At 34.8% G+C, this 24,227-nt stretch overlaps 1 protein-coding gene across 1 annotated transcript in view; it reads right to left on the bottom strand.

Moving 5' to 3' along the window:
• LOC149785288 (N-acetylated-alpha-linked acidic dipeptidase 2-like) overlaps positions 1-24,227 on the bottom strand; it is a 61,757-nt gene that overhangs the window by 35,909 nt on the left and 1,621 nt on the right. The window contains exons 2-8 of the mRNA XM_089979162.1: positions 21,486-21,639; positions 17,570-17,701; positions 7,116-7,238; positions 3,220-3,403; positions 2,529-2,625; positions 1,537-1,620; positions 996-1,081 (exon numbers count right to left, since the gene is read on the bottom strand). Coding sequence (XP_089835288.1) covers positions 996-1,081; positions 1,537-1,620; positions 2,529-2,625; positions 3,220-3,403; positions 7,116-7,238; positions 17,570-17,701; positions 21,486-21,639 — 860 coding nt within the window. The remainder of the gene's footprint in view (positions 1-995; positions 1,082-1,536; positions 1,621-2,528; positions 2,626-3,219; positions 3,404-7,115; positions 7,239-17,569; positions 17,702-21,485; positions 21,640-24,227) is intronic.

Here is a 24,227-nt window from a genome sequence, read left to right as displayed (position 1 = left end):
TGTGATCCCTTTTGTCTTTCTAATTCAATACATTAATGTATATCTTTCAAATTTACGTTGGTTCATCGGAAGCTGTGACAAGACAATACGCTTAATCTATACACCTTGGATACGAAATGGATCCTTGATTGTTAGTGTTCGAAAGTAAATAACATGCATTGTAAATGAAAGTTGTTATCGTAATTTTGGAGACAAGCAACAACATCTAAGATGTTTGCCATAGTTAACATGTTTTGTCGTAATTTATGTCTTATTTTTATTTCCTCTTTTGAATACGCATATTGAGTCGAATTCTGGAAAATCTAAGATGAAGATTGTTCATTCATGTTTACAGGTACTATAAATGTATGCTTGTAACCGCTGTGGACCTTATGAATGCGTCTGAATAGTATTAAAAAAATCATATTGAACCATAGACGTAGATGTTACATGACGAATATTAGCGTTGATCCATTTGCGGCCGATTTACATTGAGATTATCTAAGGCTCATTTCTGATCCATTATATTTATTTACGTCAAAATATTTATCGAAAATCGATAAGGAGAGAGTGAGACAAGGAGTAAGAAATGAGACAAACGGTTCAACTAATTATGCACAAAAGATATATATCTGAATCCCAGAAGTGTAAAGGTCAACTGTGAAAACCGTTTGCCTATTGTCTTTCCTAAGCATTGTAGCCAAGTAAACTTTGGAGACGACAGGAACTTACAGATTATTACGTACTACTCCAAACTCAATAATCTCTAGCGTACCGTATCTAGAGAACGTGATACACTATGACTGAATTCCATTCCAGAGTTTTTAGTGCATTTGAGTTCATCGCATGTAATGCCTGTTGAATAGAGGCGGTATTGTTAAAGAAAGAAAAACTTTAGTTTCAGAGAACTAAGGCTAGAAATCAAAACTAGGAACGAATTTCGAAAAGCACATTTTCTGAATACGTAGCAGCATGAACTATCAATATTATCAGTTTATTTTGATCACTTTGTATACCTGCTTCAATGGTCCCGCTAATTTTCGCTATGACATTATAGATCGGGCGATACACGTTCTCGTTCTGTATGTCCATTAGTACCGTTCTGAAAGCACGTGAAAACAAGTTAGTATTATGTCAATGTTGGCATGTAGTACCTTCTTTTACACTATATGCACTTTAGATGAATTATTAAGAACGTTACCAGAAAAAGTGTGTGTGTGTGTGTGTGTGTGTGTGTGTATGAATATATGTATGTGAGACAGGGAGAGAGAACGGTCTCAGAAAAATTGGGTTTATATATATATATATATATATATATATATATATATATATATATATATATATATATATATATATATATGTATGTATGTATGTATGTATGTATGTATGTGTGTGTGTGTGTGAGAGAGAGAGAGAGAGAATCGGTTAGGTACAAAATCCATCCATCCTTACCTAACTGCATACCTACCAACCAACCTACCTACCTATATACCTGTATGGCATGCCTGCCCGCCTGCCTGCCTACGTAACTACCTCGTACTGTATAAAAGAGATTACCTGTTGTCCACTAGACCTGTGAAGTGGTAGGTAAAATTCAAACTTCCCTGCCAGTCTTGCCACACTTCACCAGAAACCAATGAACTACAAAAAAGGAAAAGAAAAAGAAACCATGACATATGTAGGATTGGACTATCAATGGATATCTTTACATCATATCTTCTTTTAACCATAACAATATACTGTCAGTAATTTATATTATATAGTCAATGCTGTTTCAATGTGAGTGGTCAACAAATGCTTGTTTCATATTATATATGTCAGCTTATTTTTAAAATATATGATTAGCAACTGATTTGTTTCAAAGCATATGTATAAGTCGATTTGATTCATATTATATGTATAAGGACTGCTTTATTCCAAAGATTATGACCTGTAATTAACTTGTTTCATATAGTACGGTCAGTTGTTTCAAAGTATATGGTAAGTAAATGATTTGTTTCACACCTTTTCATTGATGCAATTAGAAACTCTCTAGTATGTATGTATGCATGCATGTGTGTGTGTGTGTGTGTGTGGTTAATTTCAGTTTCCCTGGCAGGTGGTCGATATTCATTGTACTGTATATGTAATATGGCCAAAAGCTTGGTATAACCTTATAGAAAGTTCTGCATCTCCTGTAATATGCACAAGCTACTAATGACCTAGATTTGTGTTATTTTAAGCAAACTTGAGTCTGCTTACTTTTGTCTTACCCTTTTGTCGTTAATTACCGCGTAATCGTTTTGTTTTTTTTTTAAGCCGAACTTCAAGGACCAGATTTCAATCTTTTTGAATTGACAACCTCATTTTTTTTTTTCGTCTTTGTGGCCTTTCTTCTTCCCAAGCGGCTGGTGGTATCGTATTAAGCAAAACGTGATCTGTTAGAGAGTCTTCAAAGAGTAATAACTTTAGATTTTCTTTAAAAATAATAAAATGCATTAAAATTAAGACATCTTCGATTCTGAGCCACTGATGCTGTAAAAGCACTACTGGAAAAATATATAACGTACCTAAGTAAGAAATAAGCGTCATCGTATCCAATTGGATGGCATGGTATCGATGGAAATTGTTTGGAGATTTCTTTTTCACTGGGACGATACGAATAATCTGAAAACCGTGAGAAAATTGTTAATGAATTCGGTACTGTTATCCGACAGACATTTCATATGCATCAAGTGTATGAATGACCCCCAACACCAAATTTACACGAGGTGCTTTAATATAGACAAAATGTATTCTTCAAAAAAAGGATGGATATTATATGGCAATACATTTTCCTATCACAAAAAAAGAGGAAACACACAGACACACGCAAATTTAAAGTTTTAGAGTAACCAAAAGCTGTTAAATGCAGTAACACACACGTAAGTATACCTTGCTGCCTGTGCAAAACAGGAGAGATATGTCAGTGTTTCCCGTATATCAAATTAATGCAAAATTTCAACAGTAGCTAATTGACTCAAGCAGTATCAGCACAAGGCAACTGTGCATATGTGAACTTAATGTTGGACAAAACTGACTGCAGAGCGGTCGAATTTGTCTACCGCCGCCCCATATATATAATAGGTGCGGCGGGTAGACAAATTCGAACACATGTATTGCATATATAGCTGTAATATCTAAGAGTGATTTTATTATATTTCGGTAATATTAGTAAATTTTTTGTAAAAGTTTATCTCTGGTTAAAGACTATATACTCACTTGTCGAGGGATATCCCTGTGTGGAAAGATCGCCCTTTACAAGAACCACATTTCCCCTCTGTACACCACTCCCTGGTAGATACATGCCTCCAGGAAAGTACCGCTCGTCCCCTGGGCTATTGCAATCCGCTGGGTCACTGTACAGAATAACACCTATGGCCCCATTGTCCTCAGCAAACTTTACCTAGAACAGACGTAAAACGGGTAATACCATCCTTACTTTCCGAGGCGTATGTGTTTACCCAATGCTTGTACTGTTGTCACCGTTTCTGTCTCGTTACAGTCCATCGCGCAATATTCGAACCCTATGTTATGTCATGCTGACATTTCCTTAACCGGAATCATGTTGTTTGAGTACAAGATTACTAAGTGTGACGTTCGATGGATGCGTCCGATTGATATTAAAATTATCAACTAAGCTTAAATATTTGTTTAAAAAAAACAACCCCAAACCCCTCCCCCAAAAAACCTAAAACAAAGGCATATCTAGTAATCTAAATGCAAAACATTACAATTCCTTTATTACATGTGTTTCGACCTCTAAGACTGGAAAACATAAATTATTCATTAGTTAGTATATAAGAATGGAAAGAAATCAGCACTCGTGTAAGATCGCCTGTACACGAATAATCCTTTTAGAAACATCAGTGATTCTCTCACCCTGCTGTTAAATTCTTGCCATATATTCAGTTCATTAGTTATTATCATTAGCATTCACATGCTTACAGAATATATATTACAAATATTGCGTTATTATCAAATGCTATATGTACAACTATAAATATAAACTAAAAACCGATCATACAGTATCCATATCACGGTTATCACACTGCATACAGTATCCATATCACGGTTATCACAGAGCATATATTATCCATATCACGGTTATCACACAACATACAGTATCCATATCACGGTTATCACAGAGCATATATTATCCATATCACGGTTATCACACAGCATACAGTATCCATATCACGGTTATCACAGAGCATATATTATCCATATCACGGTTATCACACAACATACAGTATCCATATCATGGTTATCACAGAGCATATATTATCCATATCACGGTTATCACACAGCATACAGTATCCATATCACGGTTATCACAGAGGATATATTATCCATATCACGGTTATCACACAACATACAGTATCCATATCATGGTTATCACAGAGCATATATTATCCATATCACGGTTATCACACAGCATACAGTATCCATATCACGGTTATCACAGAGCATATATTATCTATATCACGGTTATCACAGATCATACTGTATCCATATAATGGTTAGCACACAGCAGACAGTATCTATATCATGGTTAGCACATAGCATACAGTATCTTTTACTTTTATCGGTTATACTGCTTTCCTACCTCAGAGTATGGGAAGGCACTCAGAGTTGTGTCAAAGCTGATAGATGCTTGTGGTTGCACAAGCGTTTTAAAAAATCTTCGAGGCCAAATTTCATTTTTTATGTTTATATAGAGAAAGTTTGGAAGAATTTTTTGATTTATTATTCCAGTTTGATAGAAAAGTACCTTTAACTTTTTAAAAAAATCGAATAATCTTCGAGCAATTTACAGATTCAGGAATCGTCCACATTTCACCGAAACCAAATCAGTTTTAAATATCTTTTAGTAGTGTAACTCATCTGATACTATTTATTATTTTCAATATATAACTTCCTGTATGCAGTACTCAGCATAATGATTGCATCATTTTAAATTCTAAACCATTATTTAACTAACTTATCCAGCCTTAAATATTTATGCGGGTTACTTCGAATTTAATCGTATACAACGTATAGAAGAAGATATTTTTATATTTAATAGATATTTAAAAATATCTTCCTTATTCACGTATCAATGGCGTCAGCCTGGTGAAAACGTTATACCTCTGATGGGTAATTAAAAACAGGAACAACATAAATTTCAAACAGTTTTCAAAATTCGTTATAATTTAAGTAACATTTTCTTTTTACATTACAAAAAAGCATATTCATTGCCTTGAGTGTTTTATCAGCCAGTGTTTGTTAAGATTTAGAGAAGTTTTCATTGCTCGAGAAAACAAGACCAAGGTAATTAAAATTTTCGACCATATCGGTATTACCTCGTCTTGTTATAACGGACCACCTTATCGAAAAATCCATAACTTCAGTTTTATCAAGTTTAATATTTAAAGTCCATTTATTACAGTAGTAGTGCAAATTATTTATGAGCTTTTGTAAACCATCAACGCTACCTGTAAATAAAATTAAATCGTTCAGTAAACAGTACCAAAAACAAAGACAAATCGTCTAACTCTAGTTTTGACATGCTGTTCCTAAGTTTTGAGATAATGTGTCGCTTTTATAATATCGTCCTCTGTTATCTGCCTATTTAGATCTCCTAAGATTGTTCCCTGATCCAGTCCAGGGGTCTCAAACTCAAACTACCATGAGGGTCGCATGAGGGCATTTTTGATGGCCCGACGGCCGCACCACCTTCGTTATCTCTCATGACACGTTGTGACGCCAATCATTTTGCGGGCCACAGGATACGGCTTGGCGGGCCGCGTGTTTAAGACCCCTGATCGAATCAAACATTTTCCTATGTATCGCTTATAATCTCAGTGTTTCCTCATTTGAAAATAATTCGCTTTGATTGTGCAAACTACTTGCAGAAATATTTGCTCATCTGGGTAACTGACGTGTTAGACTGTGAATGCAAAACTCATATATATATATATATATATACGTATTTAAACTAAACCGTGGAGTGAAAAAAAAAACAATTTTGGGTAACTTAGTTACCACACTGTACATTGTTGCTTGTTATTTCTTCGGATTTTATGGCTCACGTTTGAAGCCGTGTTTTTAAAATAAAAAATGCATTTTCCTGTGAGTTTTATTAATATCGACAAAGCATGGTAAGTAACGTAGGTATTCATTCATGACTGTACCTGTAGTGTGTAAGTATATCACCATCAAGATAAGAATTTTCAAAAAGATATACGTGTCCATACATTTTCTCTAGAAAGAAAGATTTTCTTTCAGACGTTTCTAATCGCCTCAGATCAAATATTCAAACCTCTTTGAGAGCTAATTTATATATTCGCCAGTCTGTCGGCAACAGCAATTTGCAGAACTCGTGTCCGTCCTTCCCATTTCCACAGAGCTAATACCCTAACAAAAATAACTATATCCAAACCAGGCCATATGATCGTGAAACTGTCTGAACAGAGAAACTAAATAAATAAACAAGATTCCAAAAATGATAAACCATATTTAGAGTTCTTTTACATCAACTGTGCTAATTAATACGAAGAGGAAACACGACTGAGCTAATTCATAAATTGCTTGATTCTTTTTCCTTGATATCGAGTAATGAGCCTTGATATCGAAATTGTTGGATTTGTTGTCCACTTTTCCTGACCACAGGAACAATATGGATATCGTCACGTATCGTTGATAAAACAAGGGAATCGAGTGTCTAAATATTTGAAACTGTACATTGGAGTTTAAGGATTTTATGATATGTTGGGTGTCTCTCCGAATTCCAATCAACCAATTACGATTATAGTGCGTTGAGACTGCGCCAAGTTTGTAAACGTTGAAACACTTATGAGATTGGGCCCTTTTCTCCATTACGTCGTTATGTCATTGCTGAGGGAGGTTGCCAAACTATGGTGTAACGTACGTATGTATCCTAGCGACAGAGATTTGGAATGGACGTGGTGTATCTATAACCTATAGTGCAAAATGAAACTCTTTACAATACATGGTACATGGCATACTTTTCTGTTATGTAGGCTAGAAATCCTGATCTCCCACATTGCCCGTGTAGACTAAATATTTGTTGGGCTCAAAATTTTGTTTGGACAATCAGGAAGAAGAAAGGGTACCTTGTTTCCACGGAATATTTTCCCGTATCTGGCTAGTGCAATCTTCCCTGACACGTTAATCCCAGCCTCTTTCAGTCTCTTAAAGTCCTCCGCACGCCCGTAGTTCACGTAAACAAGATCGCCCTGTAAGTAAACTGTATCATTCTGTCACAGCTCCCACAACAATAAATGTATGTATCGACTATAATCAGCACGGGCCTTCGCAAGCGCGGGGACTGATTTGGATCATTTTAATGGTGCCCCCTAGATTTATGCGCGGGGCCCCCTGTGAGCACGCATTTGAAAATAAACTTTTAAACAAGTTTTATATGATACTCAACTTAAAAGTTTCTTCCATCGCTTTAAAATTACTCTCTCTCTGTCTCTGTCTCTCTCTCTGTCTCTGTCTCTCTCTCTCTCTCTCTCTCTCTCTCTCTCTCTCTCTCTATATATATATATATATATATATATATATATATATATATATATATATATATATATATATATATATATATATATACGAGGCCCCTGTGAGCACGGGAACCGGGACCAAATCGGTCCAATCGGCCTAAGGCCGGCCCTGAATACAATTGACCATTTCTTGAGATGACCTATCAATGTGAAGACTCTCTGCTTACTTACGTTAGTTAAAGAAGAAACGCATTTGAAAAAAATGTTTCATATTCTGTGATACTCTGGTATACCGGCTTAAATGATAAATTTTATGTTAAGTAAAGGTGTACGTCTTCATTTACTGGTAGTATCTCACTTTTACAACCCCATTCAGATGATAAGAAACCCCTGCTGTTGATAAGTGCCTCACTGCGCCCTAATGACACGGCAACTAAATGTATCAACCCAAGTTTCGGAATAAGGTACTCCCTCCTATCGGTCTCAGTAACACATATAGAATTATTGCAATCTGACTTATGAACACATAACCTATCAATAGAAGAAGAAAAAGAAAAATACGATGAAAATCTGATTTGAATTTATGGTTTTATTACAGTGACAGAAGAGAAAAAGTCGGTTTCAATTATTTACTGATGTCTGGCTGTTCCTAATGGAATTATTAACTGATCGAGGTAATAAAACAATTAAAAATGTAAGTCTTCCACGAGATAGCTGATTCAATGATTCAGCTCCAGCTAGATATGTTTAACATCCCGTATTTTACCGATGACTATTGGTACACAATTCACAGGAGTGCATATTTAAGAAAATACTCTCCATTATTCGGTACTTTTTAAAGGTCATCGTATGTTGCCTGTTTGATTACATTTTTTCATATAGTCTAAACAAAAATGTAGCCTCTATTTGAGAAGGATTGACTATTTTATTGAAGGATACACATATCAATTATTATCTTAAGTAAACATCAGTAGCATAGAAAATATATTCAAGTTAGAGATAAAAAATGATAAGATATGTAAATGACAGGAAACACGTTACATCAAATTGGTGGAAAGGGAATGAAAATTTAAGACGACCAAATAAGAAATTTGTAAAAAAAAAATGGTCAATGAAACAATGAATTATATCCACATTTCGAAATGGCAGCATTCCCAAACCTGAAGTACGATGTAATTCCCCATGAGTATGAAAGAGACAGGCCACCTACAATCGAACTATGGAAACTTTACTACTGAAATAAATGGAGATGACAAATAATTTTAAATCTTTGAAACAAAATGGAAATAATGACTCCAAGCTATATAGCAATACACTAAACAGCTTTTGAAAAAATTTCTTGAATTTAATATAAAAGCAGTAATCTCTGTTGCAAAAGACAATGTCTTTTTGTTTGCATGTTTACATGGGAATCGTCAAAGATGGTTGTAATGCAAAACAAATTTCAAGACAATACAAATGCCGAGTTGTCGATTTCAAGCATTTTAAAGATATTCTGCAATGTTTCAGAAAAGATGCAGTTTCACAGTTTGTATTCAATAACCATGACACCAAGATAATAATCATTCATTCTAGTATCAATATGATCATGACAGTCAAAGTTTAGATTACATATTTGATGTGGATAAATACACAAATTTGGATTCGGCCAAAATTAAATTACAGCTTAAGTTTTTGTACGTTTTAAGAGAGTGACGTGCAAAGATTCGACCAAAAAAAACCATAATATTTTTGAAAAATAAAATTAGACTCAGAGCAGCAAATGATGACTTTTTAAACAGACAGTGATGACTTTAAATAGCCAATGATGACTTTAAACAGTCAGTGATGACACAAAACAGCCACTGATGACTTTAAACAGTGATGAATCAAAACAGCCACTGATGACTTTCAATCGTCAGTGATGAATCAAAACAGCCAACGATGACTTTAAACAGCCAATGGTGACTTTAAACAGTCAGTGATGCTCAAAACAGCCAATAATGATTTTAAACAGTCAGTGATGACTCAGAACATCCAATGGTGACTCTGAACAGTAAATGATGACTCAGAACATCCACTGATGACTTTAAACAGTCAGTGATGACTCGGAACAGCCAATGATGACTTTAAACAGTAAACGATGACTCAGAACATCCACTGATTTCTTTAAACAGCCAATGATGACTTTAAACAGCCAGTGATTGCTTAAGACCGCGAATGATGCCTTTAAACAGTCAATGTTGGCTTAAAACAGCCAGTGATGACAAAAAAACAGTCAATGGTGACTTCAAACAGCCAGTGGTGACTTAAAGCTGTCAGTCCTGACCAGCATATGAAGTACCTGTTTCTGAGTCAACAGTATAAGTGACTAAACTTTTATACGATTTTGAAAGAACTAAACGAATATTACATAATTGCTATAAAAATGAGTTTAAGTTGTCGATGAATGTCATGTTGGCTTTTCCGTACATCTAAAGACAAAGTGATCTCTGGATGTTTTTACATCTATCCAATTAGCTGATGGAGTACAATATTTAAGGCATCATTGTTACGACATTGAAAATAAAGTTTTTTTTTTTTTAACACAAGTATCAATCGTGGGAACAAATCGAAAGGGACAAAAATATAAAATATGGTGAGTTGAAAATATGGGTAGCTGAGCAATCTTGCTATACATAATACAAGCAATCGAGAAAAATACATTCATTTAGAAGGGTCTATGTTATTCTCGTTTGTGATCAGTGACAACATATATTTCTGGAATGCAAGGGTATGAAAATACAAGAATATATATTGACGGTGATATATGTCGTTTAAAATTATGCATGGGTTCAGATAGTACAAGTAAAAGAGGGAGATATCATACACGGTGTTTGGAGAAAATCTTTAAAGAATGAAAGTCTGAAAACAAAAATTTGGTTAGGAAAAATTAAGGATTTGCTGGAAATGAAAATTACTGTGGACATTTCAACTTATTCTGACAAAACAGCATCAATAGGTCTAACTGAATCCTAATGACTCGATTATGAATGTACCTCACTGAAAATTAAATCAGAAAAAATTACCAAAGCGAATAAATGTCTACAGTAACACTCACCATATATCAAGAGACATGACCCTGGTCAAAGCAAGCAGGTAAGAAATAGGTCAAAAGTATGGTCAAATCTATTTGTCATACAATACCCTACATGTTGGTCATATTTCTTGCTTCATAATAGCAATTGTATGACATATGAAGGTATTTCAATTTTAAATCAAAACATAAAGTATTATGCGATTTGTATTTTAGACGCTCAAGTTCAAAACAGAGCATGTATTACATGTTCTGTTTCTGCAGTATTAAACACTGTTAAAAATCTATTGGAACTTAAATTTAGACAACAAAATTATGACACAGGTGAAAAATTCATGCTTAATACACAGCAATACAGATCAGATTCAAAAGTGAAATTTGATCTTGGTTTTTCAGCAGTCTTTGACCGTTTTCGTTGGTCTTTCCAGTGCCATGATGTCCGAAGCAGGTAGGTCATGACTCGTGGTCCGCACCTACTCTGGCATTAAAGTCGCCGAGGAGGAGTAATGGCTCGTTTTAGGGCATCATGAAGACGTGAGAGTGGGGGTGTAGACAGGATGTTGACAGGACCTGCAGCAGTGGCAAGGCGGTTCTCAACTCTTCCAGAAGAATGTGCATTTTCCCTCCCTGAAGGAGCCGCTGAAGGCAAGCCTGGTTTCCTGGAGGTCAGCTATGCTGACATTTAGTCTGGTGAGCTCTCTGTCGATGACGGCGTCTTCCTGGTTTCGTCCACCTCCCTGAGATCGTCAGGGATGCCTGTGCACATGGTGCACACGTTTCAGCTTGCGATTCGAAGAGCTGGAATCTTCTTTGTTAGTTCTTGTTCATTTTGTCTGGTGCGGATTTTCCATCTGCTTGTCCTGCTGAGCAACACACTGAGCACCAGGCACCCACTGGAGCACACAGACGTTGGCGGGCCAACACATTACTGACCGGGGGCTGTCTGGCTTGAGGCGGGTGGTAGTCGGCCAGTGGGACGCGATGATCGTTCCTACCGTCGAAGCTGACCCGTGGCGCCCCTTTCTTACGCCAACGGGTGGGACCTATAACCCGTAGACTGCCAGCTTCCGTGGTTTCCTCACTTAGGAGCTAGGCTGGAGTGGCCTCTCCAGGGCATGGAGTATGGAGATCCTGGGCTGAAATACGTCTCGTCCTTGCTGGTCTGTTCCAAAGGAATGCTGAGCATGACATTTGGCGCCAGTTCGGATGCAGGAGCTGCCGGAAGGAAGTCGTAGTTGACACCCAGCCGCTTTATGGAATCCATCCCAATTTTCTGTCTGGGTTTACTCCCGTAGCCTTTCCTTCTCCCGAAGATATCCAGAAGGCAGCGGAGCCATCATCCTAAGGCTGGGGCACTTCATGGGTTTGAAGTCATAGTTTCCTTCTCCTAGACGAACTGCCTGACAAGGCTAACGAGCGCAGTCTGCCCAACCAGTTATACCGTCGGGCACTCGGTTGAGCTACACGGCAGGCTCTGTGACAACAGGGGCTCCGCATGAAGGTGCTGCTGTGGACACAATAGTGTAGGAGAGGCCATATGCACGTAACCTCCTGCCAAGCAGAGCCAGACGGTGGTCCCGCGGCGATCACTACACCTGGAAAGGAAAGACTGTGAGAAACGCTTCACTTTCCTTTGGCGAGCGGGTCGTCTGGCCTAGACCTATCACATGGAGTGACATAGAGTACAAAAATACTTCTGTAAAATAATGTGACTTTATTCTCAACTTTAAATATTATGGAAAGATGAGAGTAACAAAACCAGTCAGAACGATCAGGAGATTGAAAATCTTATGACTGATTTCAAAGTAAAATTACTGGCATAAACAAAACAAATCACATCTAACACTAATACATTGTTAGAGCTGTAGAAGATGAATAACCAAAAATGACAGAGAATGTCGCAAACAAAGTGAATGTGATAGACGGCAAGATTAGATACATGTAAACAACCTACCTTCTACCCATTACAGATTAAAATGATAAAATCAGGGTAAGATAACATTACATTCAGCCAATTTTAAAATCCATTATACGCTGAGGTTTCAATAATCTAAAACAGACACACAGAGGTACATTGATCAAGAAGTACTCAGTAAAATCGGTGTACCGTAAAGCAGCATTGTTGAAGTGGATGAATAACTCAAACGGTTGAGATAAAAATTAAACCCGATTTGAAACGAAGGTTTACTACGTATACGGATGCATTATAAAAGAAACCAACAAAAAGACTCACATAAAGCGGTAGAGTTAACATTATAATTAATAAACGCATTGAGATCGTCAACACTGAACTGAAGACGGAAATGCTCATCACGAGTATTGCATTATGAGTTAAGACTGAAAAACTGAAAAAGAAATCTATAAAAACAAAAAGGATTTTGAGGAGAAGAAAGTTCAGGGTGTATATTGTTTCTATGATTTTCGCACTGTACCGACTGAGAAGTGTACCGATGGCACTAAAATAAATATTGCAGGAACAATCTGTATTTGCAAGGAAGATAAATATATCCGTTTTTAAACTAGTTGCGAATATCAATAAAGTCTGAAATATCGCCTATAAAATTGATTGAACTTATGGATTTTGCAATATTTCATCGCATTTTTAAATACATAACACATACAGTAGGGGATTCACACAAATCTGTAAGTAAAATAAACGAGTCCGGTTTCAATGCAATTGTTGTTCATTTACGTAATTTACTTCGACTATTTGGTGGATTAGAGGTACGCAATAAGCCTTTTGTATATACATCAAATCCACAAAACGAATACAATCTGTACAAAGTGAAGGAATCACATAGATAAATATCATATATAGATATTAAAGATCATCTGCTGGATACAGACTTGTCTGCTGGATACAGACTGGTCTGCTGGATACAGACTGGCCTGCTGGATACAGACTGATGGATACAGACTGGTCTGCTCGATACAGACTGGCGTCATTATCTACATTTACTATTCTTAATTACAGCAAATGGCTAAATCAGCTGTTACAATAGAAGGGGAAATCTCTAGCGGCCTAGCATTTGCAGGAAGCAAATACAATCCTAACTGTGCTGATGAAGAAAGAGATACGACAAAAATTATATGCATATTGGAATATTGGCATGGGTGATCGTTCAGAAGTACAACTCTATGCTAAAAGATTTCAGGGAGAAAACACGTTTTTAGTATTCTTCGTTAGCCATGATAAGAGAACAGTGGAAACAGTTTTTGAACAGACTTAATGCAAAATAACATGATTTAGAAAGTGTAATCCTCTCAAACAAAACAAAAGAAACAAACTTTTGATGAGGAACGAATTTCCCTTTCAATGCAGAGTACTGAAATGACTGTAAGATATTGAGTTAATGTTGTCAACCAAGAAAAGTGTTTGCAGACGTATACAATAGTATTTTATTTTTTGTAATGGTTCACGTGATGGTGATTGGATGATCTAATTAACATTAATTTCAAATCATTCTTCCTTGTGACTAAATAAAAGGTTATAGTTTTTCTTTTTACCCATATAAAGTTTTAATTGTTAGACTGGTTAGCTAATCTTTGAAAACTACCAGAACTATTCCGTTTTATTAGGGGACACTACACAAATATGTTGTCACTGGGGTAATCACTAATCTCACATAACCTGGTGTCATCTTTCATGTTTGTGTAAAGGTTTCTCTCTCAACATGTATGCACAATGAATCCGTATCTGTACAAAGCAAATTTATCTTTTATTAGTTTTTCAGCTTGGTGCAGTCAAAATTCGTCGATAAACATTTTAGATAACTATAAAATTGTCAAACCATCATATATAGTGTTACGATCAAATGGTCTTAAACTAAGTAACATAAAAGTTTTGTAAAATTCAACAAATTATATATTTCCCTGGAACGCAAAGTAAAAATAACAACAAAATTACAGTACTGTGAACTAAAAATCCCAGATATCCTAACAGTCCTATCACGAGTCAAAACTGAATGTTTCAAATGAATTCCAGCGATGATCCGAATACATTCCAATATTGAATGTGACGATGTGCCAATAACCTTGAATGTGTTAATTTGCCAATATTATTCGTGTATCACAATAATATAATACAAAACGTCCTTGAATGAATTCTAAATAATTCCAATATAATGATCTAGTCTAGGGTGCATTAATGAGCACGTTGTAATCCCAGTGAATGATTTAAATAAATACATCCTCTCGAATACAAAAACTAACATAAGAATAAGATTGATTCAGCTTCGGATGTTCAAGTAGGAATGAGTATGTTTCAAGTTGTTACGAGTCTATGCTCTTAAAATAAGTAACAGAAAAGAGTGAAACACAAGTTTTGTACAATTTAACAAATAAATTATTTGCCTAGACTACAAAGTGAAAATTAGAAGAAAAAACTAGTTGTATTAAGTCCCAAAATAATCCAAGAATTACAGACACAATTCCTACTAATTTAAAGTCCTGAATAAAATTTAGGAAAAGTCCAGAAAAAAATCCAAAACTGAAGGTGAGGACGCGTCTGTTATAGCTTATGGAATTTTAATGTGTCAACAGTCCTTTGTTGAATCACAATAAGATAATTTCAGGTTTGGATTCAGTATAAATTACAGTGAATGTGTTTATCCAAGAATTTTATCAGAGCATTTTTGTATTTCCAGAGAAAATAATTACTTGAATTCAATAATTTGAAGAAAATAAAATTCAGCCCAAACTGGTCACAACAACTTTAAAGTGCTAGATGTTAAAGCACGAATGGTAAAATCCTCACAGTTACATACACACACACACACACACACACACACACACACACACACATATATATATATATATATATATATATATATATATATATATATATATATATATATATATATATATATATATATATATATATATATATATATATATATCTGTTTGACCTCAGGTCAGAATTAGGATTTTCTATTTAAAAATTACCTAATGGAATATTACCTTCTAGAATGATCTAATGACTCTTATTTACCTACAACACAATACCTGTAAAATTCACTTAGAAAATTCCAAAAACTCGACCCAAATAAACAGATTTACTCCTTCTTGTTTACCTGAATAAAAATCCTGATATTAAGTTCATACACATAGAGAATAACGAAGCTATTATTAGCTGTTTACATAAAACGAAATATATATATTTTTTAAAGTCAATCGGGTCAAGCAGAAATTACCTTAGTTTTGGACAAGGTCAAGTCCATCATACAATGTTACGTTACGATAGCATGTAATGAAATTTAAAAAAAATAAACTAACAAACAAACATTTAAATTAAATATACATAACAATCTAAACAACGTTAATATAAAACTACGACACAAACACAGAACCAGGATGAAAGTGAACTTCCTTTCTACAAATATTCTAAGTTGCCACGCAGATCATGAATTTTCAAGTGAAAAATTAATATCCTAGACTCAGATACAATTAAACATGTTTACATCCATTAATAATGATCTGAATATCTAATCTATAATCAATGAGTAATATTAGCCATGTATTATTCTGCTTACATAATAAATGTTACTAGTGAGGTAGGCCCTAAAATCAATTACTGACCAAGGTCAATCACACACTGTAGATATACATAACATATAATCATTGAGAAAAGCCAACACACAATACAAATTAAATATTCATAACAGTAGGTTTGGTTCATTTTATCTTTCTGAGACTGATAAACACCAAATCATCGTCGAGTTTTGTTCTCCTGAGGTCCTTTCTTAAAAGTTTAGGTTGCGTGTTTTCAAAAATGTTTCACTGTCCCAACGAACTAGTCATCATTTAAATTTTTATCCAGCTGTTACACAGACCACCGGATGGACCTAAACTTGCATATAATGTAACTGCTCTTTAGCTGTTATTTCCATCAGTCTGCACCATCGCCCCGCTACGTAAGCGCCTCTGCTAACATTTTTCAATAATTTTTGATGAACCGATACTGTCATAACCGGACAAAAATTATGAATAAATAATGGGATATGTTTAAGGATATCTGGAATTTAAGTTGCTTTTATAAGACCAGGACCCGTGTGTGTTTCTGTGAGGCAGTGTGGTCTCTAATTTTATTGGAAGCCTGTTCACTTTCCGTCGCTTCGAGACAAGGCGTCATTTTGGACACATGCCCTCGCGAATCTCATAAAACATTTCTCTCTCGCAGATGTCTCATTTATTAGGTTTTGCAAATGTGTTGTTTGTTTGTTTGTTTTTTATTGTTTTTTATTTTATTTATTGTCTTCACTCATTGTAGAATAATTTTGCTATTCTACCCATCCAGTTTTATATATATATATATATATATATATATATATATATATATATATATATATATATATATATATATATATATATATATATATATATATATATATATATATATATATATATATATATATATATATAATGAATTCAATCAGTATTTATATAAACTACTGGCCTGTACTGTATCAATTATAAATTGACTTGAGGTACAAACAATTATTATTTTTCTTCTCAGGACGACATCTTTACAACCAATAACTGGATCTATCCAAACTTTAATGTGATGGTCTATATACGTAATCATTCCATCTTTTTTCGGGTCGGTCGACATATCAGCGGAGCGTTCAATGCTTTTCTAATACATTTTGGGATAGGTTGATTAAGTACTGAAGTCTTCGACACGTTTTTTTTAACTTGCAATATTTCAGTACATATTTAGTTTATATTTATGATGTTTAAAACGTTTAAATTTATCTATCTATCATTAAACAGCTGTCATAGATAATTGCAAATCCTCAATGAGAATCGAAAGCGCTTAGGCTAGTTAAAACAGTTTTGCCCTGTTTGTTTATCGACTTATAAGTTGTGTGTGTGTGTGTGTGTGTGTGTGTGAGAGAGAGAGAGGGGGGGGGGGAGGAGAACGGTAAGAACGGTTATGTGCATTTATCCCAGTGTATTACTTATCAGAATGTGTCATGGGAAATTTTGAATCTGCCTCTGTTTACCCTACCTTTACAAGCCCACTTGGAGAATATGCGTTAAAAGGCTGTACAACTTCTTCCGGTGTCTCTTCGTCTACCAGCACTTTCTCTTGAGATTTTGACTTAAACAGCTCTCTTCCTGATGCATCATACAATGATACCTACAGGTACAAAACAAATCTAAATATAAATATTCGATACAAAAATAATTATCTTCAGTATATTGAGCAATTTGAGGATCTTTAATTGAAGAAAAAAAATACGGTGAGTTTAATTATTTAATGAAATGTTAGTTTTAACGTAATAATTTTGCATCATTGCACCATTACGATTGCCATAGTTTCTATTTCTAAGTAATGGTACGCTCCGCACCATTGCCGCAAAAGAAGTACCTCTGCTATCTGACGATATAATTACTCAGTTTTGGATATTATCGCTACGCAGTCAAGCTTGGCGGACACGTACATAGTTAGGAGTCTAACAATATAGTTCAAAACAACAGACCCCATTACGTATTTTATTGTGATGACTTATTACAGTCAGTTTCATATATATATCTTGATTATAATTTTGAACTCGATACATTTCTTAATAAAAAAATTAAAAACGTGTTTTTGAAAAACATAAAATTGCCCACGCCCATTGGAGCACTTCCGCTGTCAAATCTTCAGTTTCAGAGATACGTATTTGTTTCAAGTCGCAAACCTCTTCAGTTTCGGAGATCAGTAAATCTTGCATGTAGTCCGCAATACCATTGGAAGAGCTCAACAGATATTACGTGTTTCTGAGAGAGAGATAAGTGTAAGGTGAACTTGCTTGCTTTTGCAACGTGCGCATGAAGAGAATGTCGGCATACCTCTATGCTACTTTCACTAACTGTTGCTAACATATATTTACAAATTATCCTTGAGGAAATTGTATGATTTAAGCACACAGCTAACCAAAAATGGCTACTATCGTGTGCTCGAAAAAGCAGCCTGAATTAGTCTTAAGTATACTGTCTTTAGCAGTTATTTGTGGAAACGAGTTTTTCCAGAGTAGGCAGACTAGCTTCTGAATGTGCAATGAACAAATTACAAAATATATAAAAAGTAATACAAGTTATCGGCTCGTTTTTTTTTTAATTATTATTATTATTTTTATTTTATTATTTACTTGTGAAGTCCAGGACGTGAAAGTGACCAAGCGGAGCAGGCAATGTTTTCAAAGGTGCATATCTGAAGTAAGGCCAAGCTGTATACTCTATAACCCAAATTACACCCGTCTATCATATGTAAAAATAAACGGAATTAAAAGTTCTTTAACAATACCTCAGATATACAATGTTTTTAATAACCATCATAATCAGTGAAGAAAACCTGGGAAGTTCTTTTTATTACATTTTTTTTTTTGTCTAACCCTATGCAAAATACGAAACTTTTGAACGCTAACATAATGGCCAAATGGAAAAGAGCGGGGTTTTTGAAAAACACTGGGACTTATTCAGTTTTAGTAAGAACCGTCCTTACTCGCTTATAAGTCGAACCGATTTGCAAACAACTTAGACCCTGACCTGCCTTCACATACTGAGGAAGATCAGGATCTATGTAGTATTCCAAACAAACTGCATGCCCATATCTGCCGCCGCATTACAAGACGGCAGATCTGGGTTTGCAGTTTCACTGGACTTGTAAGCGGGTACACACGGTATTTCAACCGATGTAAAACAGGCGATGGTTTCTGGCTTTTCTTCAAATATCTATTAGCAGATGATGAGTGCGGCATTTCTTACGGGCAATAAACAATTCTGAAATCTAGATATATGCATTTTCAGAACACTCGCGCTCTTATATATTATTATTTTTTTTTTTGCATGCTGTGCATAAACATGTAAACGTCTTTGCAGAGATTGGTAAATTTTACCATATATTTTTTGTGCCTGCATTTACAAAAAAATTGCTTCTGGACCTCTTTCATCATTAAAGATTAAAGACCAATCTCTATTCAACCACTGACAGGTAATTATTTAATTTCATTCTGCTTGTACGATGATTTGACGCCAATCACAGATTTTAACGCTTTTCTCGATGAATATATTTCTAATATTTCCTCGGTTAAAATTATTTATTTTTTGTGATGGGAACATTCAACGCTTGGTCGAGTTTTAAATTCCCCACCCACATTATTTTTTTTTAAATAACGATCTATTAGGAAACAGCTGTTATATATTTTAAGCAATGATACTCAGGAAAAAGTACAAAATGGTAACGCACTTTAGGGTCTCGGGTGTACACATTCACTTTTGCATAGTTCGACTATAATTTCAAGCATGAATGCGTAATTATGTGAGATAGTTCTTAATTTAAATTTCAAATGTGAGATCAGCTTTGTCACGGTACAATCCAACCATTTCTGCAATCCTTTAATTATCTATTAAGATGCAGAAGATGTAGTTGAAAGTGCTGTGTTTGCTACCTGAAAAGTGTAGGGTTAACATACTTCAAAGATACAAACTCGACCCTACTCCCCATATGTTTTGTAACGGGTTAGAAATTCGGATTATGAAAACTAGGGACGTCTGATTTCGAGAGCAATAAAAAAATATGGTCCCAGCAGCATTTATTCGCGAGATAGAATCTTAGTGAATTTTTCTCTTGATATTTGGCTACAGGTGATATTTGTTATTTGTGTGTTTCTGTCATGGTTGACATAAGAACTCTGCCAATGTCGAAAAAGAACTACCGGAATGTTTATTTTATCTGCAAATATCCGATTTCAGAACCAATATGCCGTATGCAGATAGGGATATCGCAACATTCCAGAAATCAACCAGTCTCGCGCCAAATGATTTCTTCATATGAGAGAGAGAGAGATTAAGCTGGTAATACACATTGTTAAGTTATTATAGATTCTATACAATCTGGAATGTATCTGTTATATTCTTAAATTATCTCGACCGCAAACAGAAATTGATAGAATTTTATTGTAATCTTAAAAAAGAAAAAAGAAAAACATGAGTTGAAGACATATTCATAACCCTGATGCTACAGTCAACATACCTGCACTCAAAATGAGATACTTTCGAGAGTTATGAATTAATAATATACCAGCGTACCAGTGTACGAGAGACAAATATTAACCCTTTTTAAAACTTTTAATGAAGATATTTCCAAAGAAGGAAGAAAAAAATTTGAGTATGGGCTGAAACTTTATGATTTGAATGGGACTAATTTTCTTTCTGGAACTTTTATTGAGACCTGGGTTTTAAAATTGCTTTATCAGTGTGATTTTATAATGCATGATACATAATAAATACTTTGCTTAAACTGTGATAGGGATACAAAAAAACATCAAAACATTACTTGCTTTGACTATGAGCAATGTGTGCATTCATTATATCCTGTCTTGATGCACTTCTTCTCGATTGACCAGACCCGTCTTTCAACATTTTTACAACACCGAAAAGCAACAAATAAACTAGTCTTATAAATGCTGTGAAAGAAAATATATTCTTTCTTGTCATCGGCTTAAGTGTCTTTCAAGACGAAGATCATCTATTTATGTAATGTTTTATCTCATAAATTAAAAGACAGATCAACTTGAGAACTATTACTCTATGTTCTTAGTTCTAATTTCCATCTATTGGATTCTCTTATATCGAAACTATTTTCTTAGTTCTAATTTCCATCTATTGGATTCTCTTATATCGAAACTATGTTCTTAGTTCTAATTTCCATCTATTGGATTCTCTTATATCGAAACTATGTTCTTAGTTCTAATTTCCACCTATTGGATTCTCTTATATCGTAACTATATTCTTAGTTCTAATTTCCATCTATTGGATTCTCTTATAGCAAAACTATTTTCAGTGCATATTTTTTTCTCCACAGATAGTAAACGAAAGGATGACCAAGAAATTAAGCGTCAAAAATGTCCGGTTATATGAATAAAACTAGTCCAACTTGCCTTGTTTGTGTGGTTCCCTTTAGGATAAGACAATAGCACATTATATTGAACTATTTCAGCCTTTAAACCCTGTTGCTGCCATAGATCAAAGATATATTCGGCATTTTTTTTCTGCTGCGGGGTACCCGCCAATCCAGGCCTCCTGGTCAGATCTCTAAAAATTATTTAAAAAATAGAAATTAACTTTTATACTTAAAACTATCCAGAAACTATTTGCAATGTTCAAGCTAAGCGAGAACTACGTGAGGGTAGTCATCAGAACGTATGTCTCGCTAGTGAAACGTGATACGTAGTATGATATTTATATATCGTTATATGTTAATGTAGACTAGTCCAAAATCAAAGATGTCTTCGCACTAATCACATTATCCGAAACTATCCCGGATAATCGTTTACTTTTTATTTTTCTACTTCTATTTCGAGGGAGGACGAGGAGGGATGATTTAAAAAAAAAAAAACAACTGAACTAAGACAAATCAGGTTCACTGTGTACAGAAACAAGACATAATCAGGCGCAGAGCTAAACTGTAGGACACACAGATTACGCAGGCGCACATTGCATACTCGGGTATTATCGGAAGTCCGAAATCGCACAAAATACTGGAGGGTGAAAGGAAATATTTTATGTACAAATTTAATGTTGCAATACACCTGCTTAATATCAAAATTCATAAAAAAAAATAATTCATATGAGTGAAGTCAAATAGGTCCATATTTTTGGATAAAGCAAAACATAATAATATCATCGCTTGATCTGACTTGTCAGTGGAAATTCATAAAATAAAAAGTTGATGCACCCCACCACCAAATGTATACATGCATTGTTTGTGTTCAAATGCCATTTTTAAGAACACGCAATGCTCACAGTGCAAACACAAACCATTTCCTTGGGTGATAAATTTGAAAAACATTGTGCAATTAATAGCTTGATGTAATAGTTTTTCATCCAGGTAGGTTTTGCGATATTCTACTTGACTTGTACCAACGTGTCGACTGCAATAACTGGCTACATAATGCGCAGTGACTACATGAGGTGTAGGTGCTTCACATAAATTTCAAGAACAACACAAGCCAGAAAGACCAAATTCACAAATATATCCATATTTTTTTAATTATTACACAATAATGGCTTAGAAATTCACACCATAGCCTTAAGAAATTTGACAGGGGCTAATTTACGAAACTGCCCCTCGCCACCAGAGGCATTTGTCTATCGCATAAAAGGATTATAATAAAATAAAAGTACACTGACTTTACTGACACTAAGATTGTGAAAACTCACTTCTCCGGTCCTCTTTTGTGCCGAAATTCTGCACATTCCAGCCGTAAAACTGAACAAGTTTAAAGTCCTCGTTATAAATAACGGTACGGCAATACGTCTGGAATATCAGTGATTTTGTGACGATAAACCCAGTATCGCGGTATTCACAAGTCAACCTGAGACTACGTACTTTGTAAAATTTATTCACATTTGAAATTGGACAACATTGTAAAACGTATTGTCTATTTTTTTTAAATATTTTATTTTATCATTTTTAAAAAATGGTTAAATTCTATAAAAACATTTTAGAACATCACGCTTAATTTTGATAGTGAAAATGAACTCCGGATATTGTAGGGTTATATATTGTATCGGGACATGCGTATCATGATATGTATGGTATCAATTCACTAATGTTCACTACCTCTCAGACTTAAAAGTTTGGTTCCGTTAATGATCGGAGTACATAGTTTCTACGTACTGTTTGAAAGAAGACAAGTACATGTAAATCAGTCTATTATTTCAGTGACATATGTATAAATATATAACAATAACATACTGACGAAAATAAGAAAATCATAATTTACACCTCTCCTATACAAGTCATTATGACGAACAAGCATTAAACTTTAAGTCATAATAATGAAAAAAGTGAATTGCACGAACAAAACAATACTATGAATGATAAATTTACTTTTGTTCTTTAGCAAAAAGCAATCAAAGGATATCTGATAGCCAAGATGGTAGTAATTAAGGCGGATGTGGGTGGGGTGGGGGGGTGGGGGCGCTGTCACGCCCTCCTAAAACCCCACTAATGATGAACGCGAAGCATCTGTAACGTTTCCAAAGGTAAGTTTTCTTTACAATTAGATGGTTACAATTATGTCCTTGTAACGATTGCAAAAGTAGAAGCTTCCGAGGATTTCCGCTCTTGTAATTCTACTGGATGTTCCGTCCAACAGACTCCTCGCCTACTTGTCTTAATAATAAAGAGAATAGATTCGAATGTACTCAGATTCACTGTAAATTGTACTAGTTGACTTCGCTACAAATATTTACCAATAATTAGTAAAGATTGTTCATTAAGTGAGCAAGCGCCATTTACCCGATACGTCAAATACTCATAAGATATGTACAATGTTTTAAACGGAGAAAGAGACAACAGATCCACTTATAAATGATGCTTTTTTTTCCGGAGTCGTGTAAACGAAATTTCTTGTATTTGTACTATTTTGTTTTATTTATTTATTTTTATTATTTCATTTTTTTTTTTTTTGTTTAAAAAAAAAGGTTTTCCTTCAGCACAAATTTCACTTCACAGTACAGTGACAGTGCGTTGAACTGTTACGCGGGAGAACAAGGGTCAAATGCAAATATCAAAGTTGACGTTTTGGTACAAACTGGCATCTCTACACGTTTTGAACCGCAAATAAACAAGTCTTTAAAAATCAGTGTTTAAATTAGTCAACTAATTAACAAGC

This window comes from Sinohyriopsis cumingii, chromosome 13 (assembly GCF_028554795.1).
Source record: "Sinohyriopsis cumingii isolate HCF-2022 chromosome 13, ASM2855479v2, whole genome shotgun sequence".
NCBI classification, from domain to species: domain Eukaryota; kingdom Metazoa; phylum Mollusca; class Bivalvia; order Unionida; family Unionidae; genus Sinohyriopsis; species Sinohyriopsis cumingii.
The sequence above is the reverse complement of the archived record's forward strand: the minus strand, read 5'-3'. Positions and strand labels throughout refer to the sequence as shown.